This window comes from Aplysia californica, unplaced genomic scaffold (assembly GCF_000002075.1).
Source record: "Aplysia californica isolate F4 #8 unplaced genomic scaffold, AplCal3.0 scaffold01004, whole genome shotgun sequence".
In the NCBI taxonomy this organism is placed as follows: Eukaryota; Metazoa; Mollusca; class Gastropoda; order Aplysiida; family Aplysiidae; genus Aplysia; species Aplysia californica.
In genome coordinates, this window is record NW_004798274.1 from 193,630 (window position 1) to 199,318 (window position 5,689).

The window sequence follows — 5,689 nt, forward strand, 5'->3', positions numbered from 1 at the left end:
GGTTTCATGTGAGAGTGAGAGCTCTGTGGGAACTTTGATCATTTCTATTAATGTAGTTTTTTTTACCTTGGACAGATGGTTTCATGTGAGAGTGAGAGCTCTGTGGGAACTTTGATCATTTCTACTAATGTAGTTTTTTTTACCTTGGACAGATGGTTTCATGTGAGAGTGAGAGCTCTGTGGGAACTTTGATCATTTCTACTAATGGAGTTTGTGAACTTTGACAGATGGTTTCACCTCGTCCCTGCCTGAGATGGGCCGTGGGGACTCTGCTGACACCACCGTGGACTTGGGTATTGTCTGCACCTTTGAAGGAGAAAAGTAGATTTGTCCAAATGTATCGGTGGAATCATGATTTGTTGTCCCAAGCCACATATTTGATGGGAACAGTTAGTGGAGGCAGGGTACCAGCCAAATAGGAGGACGTCATCTGTACATTTGGAAACTACACATCTTTGCTTTTCTTTGTGCCTAACTAGTAGATATTGTGAATTTGTTTGGAGAGCTGAAGACATCTCAGAGACGGCTCCTTTTGACTCACAGTATGGACTGGATGGTATGGGGGCCTTGAAAATGATGTGCATTTGAGGGGAAATGAATCCCTATTTGTGAAAGACAAAAGATATTTCTCCAGTGTCAGGCTGTACAGAGTGGTAGCGGCTGTTGAGTGTGTCGGAGCATCTGTTTTCTCCGTACATAGCCTGGCTTGCACGTCTCTCACTGTGTGGCACACGTGTGCTTGTGGTTTCTTCCTGTGGGGACAACTGGTCAATGGTTTCACCATAAGAGCTGTGGCAACTGCCGCTCGCTTGGCTCATCTTTTTTGTTCTAACAATATAACATTCCTTCTTTTCCTGTGTTATCACACTGTCTTACACTGTCTTGGTATTGAGAATTGCTGTGTTTCAACTGTAACATGTAGAAAACACTGTGTGCTGTGAGCTGTTCACCATACCTCTATAGGACAAGTGTGCCTTGTGGCAAGTGGTGTGTGTCTTATGGTGCCAGACTCCTGGCTAGACTCTGTAAGACTGCCCTCTGGTGCCAAACTCCTGGCTAGACTCTGTAAGACTACACTCTGTAAGACTACACTCCTGGCTAGACTCTGTAAGACTACACTCTGTAAGACTACACTCCTGGCTAGATAGACTCTGTAAGACTACACTCCTGGCTAGACTCTGTAAGACAACACTCTGGCTACACTCTGTAAGACTACACTCTGGCTAGACTCTGTAAGACTACACTCTGGCTAGACTCTGTAAGACTACACTCTGTAAGACTACACTCCTGGCTAGACTCTGTAAGACTACACTCTGGCTAGACTCTTTAAGACTACACTCTGTCAGACTACACTCTGTCAGACTACACTCCTGGCTAGACTCTCTAAGACTACCCTCTGGCCAGGTGCTACAACTCCTGCATGTTTCTGTCATGTTTTCCTTGGGTGTGACTTCCTTCCACCTCCTCAATATCCCTAGATATGACCTTGTGCAGTTGCGAGAGCCGTAAAAACCTCTTCTAAAACAAAGTATTCCGAGAGTGGTGAGAAAGGTGTTTGTTTCCCCTGTACAATTTGTCCTTTGCATCAGCTGTGCCTTGTTGTCCTCCTGTCTGTACTTTGTCGGGACAAGTACTCTGCTGCCTCTTCTCCCTTTTCTGAAGAGAAACTTTTCTCTCCCACCTAAATGGACATGTGGGATGTCGCCGTAGCTTGGACATGTGGGATGTCGCCGTAACTTGGACATGTGGGATGTCGCCGTAGCTTGGACATGTGGGTTGTCACGGTAGCTTTTCTCTCCCACCAAAATGGACATGTGGGATGTCACCGTAGCTTTTCTCTCCCACCAAAATGGACATGTGGGATGTCACCGTAGCTTGGACATGTGGGATGTCGCCGTAGCTTGGACATGTGGGATGTCGCCGTAGCTTGACGTGCTTCTCCTTTGTGGCCGGAGGCTGACTTTTGATTCTTGTGTCGGGGCAATGTTTGGCTGTGTTGCTCTGTCTACTGGGACATGGTGTCCCTCTCAGATTGGCTTGGCTCTGACATGGTGTCCCTCTCAGATTGGCTTGGCTCTGACATGGTGTCCCTCTCAGATTGGCTTGGCTCTGACATGGTGTCCCTCTCAGATTGGCTTGGCTCTGACAGGTAGGATTCAAGGCTGCCTTCTAAATGATCCAAATTGTGTGGTTGTGGACTTAGAAACACAAATGTGGTAAAAGCTATAAAAAAAATTTCAGCTCAAACGAAAAATGAGAAAAGTACAAAACAAAAGAGTAGGCTGTTACATCATGAGAGGAAATGAAACTTGTGAAAGTTGTATGGTTTGTAAATGTGTGGAGCTGATAACATTTGTTGTACACAGGGACAGACAGTGATAGTCATCCATTTGTTGTACACAGGGACAGACAGTGATAGTCATCCATTTGTTGTACACAGGGACAGACAGTGATAGTCATCCATTTGTTGTACACAGGGACAGACAGTGATAGTCATCCATTTGTTGTACACAGGGACAGACAGTGATAGTCATCCATTTGTTGTACACAGGGACAGACAGTGATAGTCATCCATTTGTTGTACACAGGGACAGACAGTGGGAGGACTGGTGGTCGGTGTGGGTCGACCTTTGACGTTGTAAACTGGTGGTCGGTGTGGGTTGACCTTTGACATTGTAAACTGGTGGTCGGTGTGGGTCGACCTTTGACATTGTTGACTGGGTGCTCCAGGGTTGGATGTTTAGTCAGTGCGTCTATTGGTGTGTTTCTGACACTGTGGTATACCTCACTGACAAGTGAATGTTGGTGGTAGAAAGAATTGTGATGCTAGTTATTTTCATAGCATCATCATAGCTGTGTCCTTTATGGAAGAAAGTGATGTGTCTTTTGCCAAATGTCATCATGTGCAAAAGAGCCCAGCGCCAACATTGCAGTGTCATAGCTACGGTGAACAAAACGTCCTGACAGACAAACACACGTAGACACTTTTATCTGCATTGTAAACAACTCAATTTTCTTTTCATAGGTTCCAAATGATTACACCGAGGTAATTTATTGAGTTCAAAACTCAAAAATGGTCCCGCCCTAAAAAGATTGACAAGGGAGAAACTGGGAATTTCCCCTTGATTACTTCTGTACCTTCCAAAGACTTACCAGGATAACGGACATTCTCCTTCCCCGCTCTAAAGCTCCTAAGTGTGACAGTGATTGTTGACAACTTCTGCCAAGGCCATGAATTTGTCTGATACATTATACTTAATTGCAGAAGGCCATCCTCCGATGAAGAGGAAAAGATTATTTATAGCTTGATGACGGAATGAGACATGTTTTGATTCATATTTGAAGTATGGATCCTTTAAAATTTTCTTTGCAACCCTCCTTTGGTGAAGGTTTTGAGAACCCATATTATTAGCAAGGAAGGCGCTTTGTTTCTGAGAGAGGTCTGTGAATCCGTCTGGGTTCTCCAGCCTTTCTCTGTTTCTCATCTTTGCCATCATGTTGTTGGTTGTTTCTGAGAGAGGTCTGTGAATCCGTCTGGGTTCTCCAGCCTTTCTCTGTTTCTCATCTTTGCCATCATGTTGTTGGTTGTTTCTGAGAGAGGTCTGTGAATCCGTCTGGGTTCTCCAGCCTTTCTCTGTTCCTCATCTTTGCCATCATGTTGTTGGTTGTTTCTGAGAGAGGTCTGTGAATCCGTCTGGGTTCTCAAGCCTTTCTCTGTTTCTCATCTTTGCCATCATGTTGTTGGTTGTTTCTGAGAGAGGTCTGTGAATCCATCTGGGTTCTCCAGCCTTTCTCTGTTTCTCATCTTTGCCATCATGTTGTTGGTTGTGGAACATGCTGGCTCATTGGAAACCCTGATGGATTCTGAGAGCCAAATGAACCCCCTGTTGGCAGTAGGAACTGGCAAATTCTGCCTTTGGGGTATGGTTAAAGAACTAAAGAAATGCGTGTGCCATAAAGCCCTGTGCATGGGATACTTGGATGATTTAACTCGGTGTATCTGGCAAGGACTTGCGGTGAGAACCAGCGGGCCGGCGAGCTGCTGCCTGCGGCTTGGTAACGTGATGGTCATGTTTTTTTTAACTAGTTTTTGGCTTTTGCTGAAAACAGGTCTCTCTTGCCGGGAGTTTTGATTAGATGAAGAGCTATCAAATGATTATTACTTTTGATTTAATAACCAATTTAGTGAGGTGTATGTCACTTTCAAGTTTCTTACCGAAAGAAAGCGTTTTAACAATTTTAATGAAAAATTTTGACCAGAATCAGGCGGAGCAGTGAGCTGTTGAGAAAAAAACCTAACTAGTTTCGCGCGCTCATTTGACCTTATGCAGTTGCGAGCGTGGTAAAACCCCATACTAAACAGACTTAGCAAAAGAAAAGAATGTCCGGTATAGTGGGCCAAGAATGTCCGAGGTGGTAGTTGAAGGTCCCCTCCTCTATTCACAAAGGCTTCCACCTATGCTAAGTTTGTACTTTGCTCTTAATCAAGGTTGAAATGTATCACTAAACTGGACAATTTGTGTTCCAAAGACTGAACTCAATACGGTGGCATGAACTTGACTGTAACAGGTGATAGACACCGGTCATGTGAACTTGACTGTAACAGGTGATAGACACCGGTCACGTGAACTTAACTGTAACAGGTGATAGACACCGGTCACGTGAACTTGACTGTAACAGGTGATAGACACCGGTCATGTGAACTTGACTGTAACAGGTGATAGACACCGGTCATGTGAACTTGACTGTAACAGGTGATAGACACTGGTCACGTGAACTTGACTGTAATAGGTGATAGAAACAAGATGGTGTGTACTTGTAGTTAACTGGAGAAGCAATATCATGGAATTGTATTGTAATTTGTCAGCTTTCTGAAGTTGGCCCAACTGTGGGCCATATTAGTAGATATAGTTGTACCATACAGTTTGATTTAGTCTTATGTGTGTTGTTGGGGTTTTTGTTGGTTTTTTAAAATAATAATAATATCCTCTTTAGGGTAACGCTTGTTTGTAAGCTATTTCTGGTGATAAGAAAAAAAACCTATTCTGTTAAAAAGGCTTACATTGTTGTGCACAGAAAAGTCAGTTTTTGCTTGTGTGTGTTGGTCAGTGTAGGTTTGTCATGTTACTGCGAGGGATGTCTTTGTGGCTCACGCCTAGTTGGAAGGTCACACGAAGAAAGATAGCTGTACTTTCACTGGGTTTTTTTCCTGAGGTTGTTGACTGATTTTGTAGTGTGTGTCCCTGTCCTTTCCAACCATTTCTTGAACAGCCATAATGAATGTTTGAGTCGACAGTGTTGGTGGTGAGCTGTGATCCTCTTGTCGTGGTTGGTGGGACTGGCTACTTGGCAGATGCTACTGGAACCTCTTCCTCTTCCTCTTCCTCTTTGTCTTCCTCTTCCTCTTTGCCTTTGTCTCACCTGTTTTCCCCTCCACCTATAAGTGACATTTGTGTTGTTGTTGTCTGTTTGATTGATTGATTGTGCTGTCTGTTCCAGGCCGAGGGGGCGGGGCCTCTGACCGCGGCGGTGGTGGCGGCAGCTATGGGGCCGGCATGGACATGGAGATCCAGCAGGACACCATCTTTGTGTCCAACATGGGCCAGGATGTCTCCGAGGACCTCTTGGTGCAGCACTTTGGCAGCATTGGGGTCATCAAGGTGAGTGTACGGGGGGGGGGGGGGGGGGG

The 5,689-nt window shown here is 44.9% G+C and overlaps 1 protein-coding gene across 4 annotated transcripts in view; it reads left to right on the forward strand.

The window, feature by feature from the left end:
- Positions 1-5,689, forward strand: part of LOC101854296 (RNA-binding protein cabeza) — a gene marked incomplete at its 3' end in the record, with an annotated part of 31,373 nt that overhangs the window by 17,120 nt on the left and 8,564 nt on the right. For all 4 annotated transcript variants that reach the window (XM_005111103.3, XM_005111100.3, XM_005111104.3 and 1 more), the window contains 1 exon segment: positions 5,500-5,660. In XM_005111103.3, the coding sequence (XP_005111160.2) occupies positions 5,500-5,660 (161 nt within the window).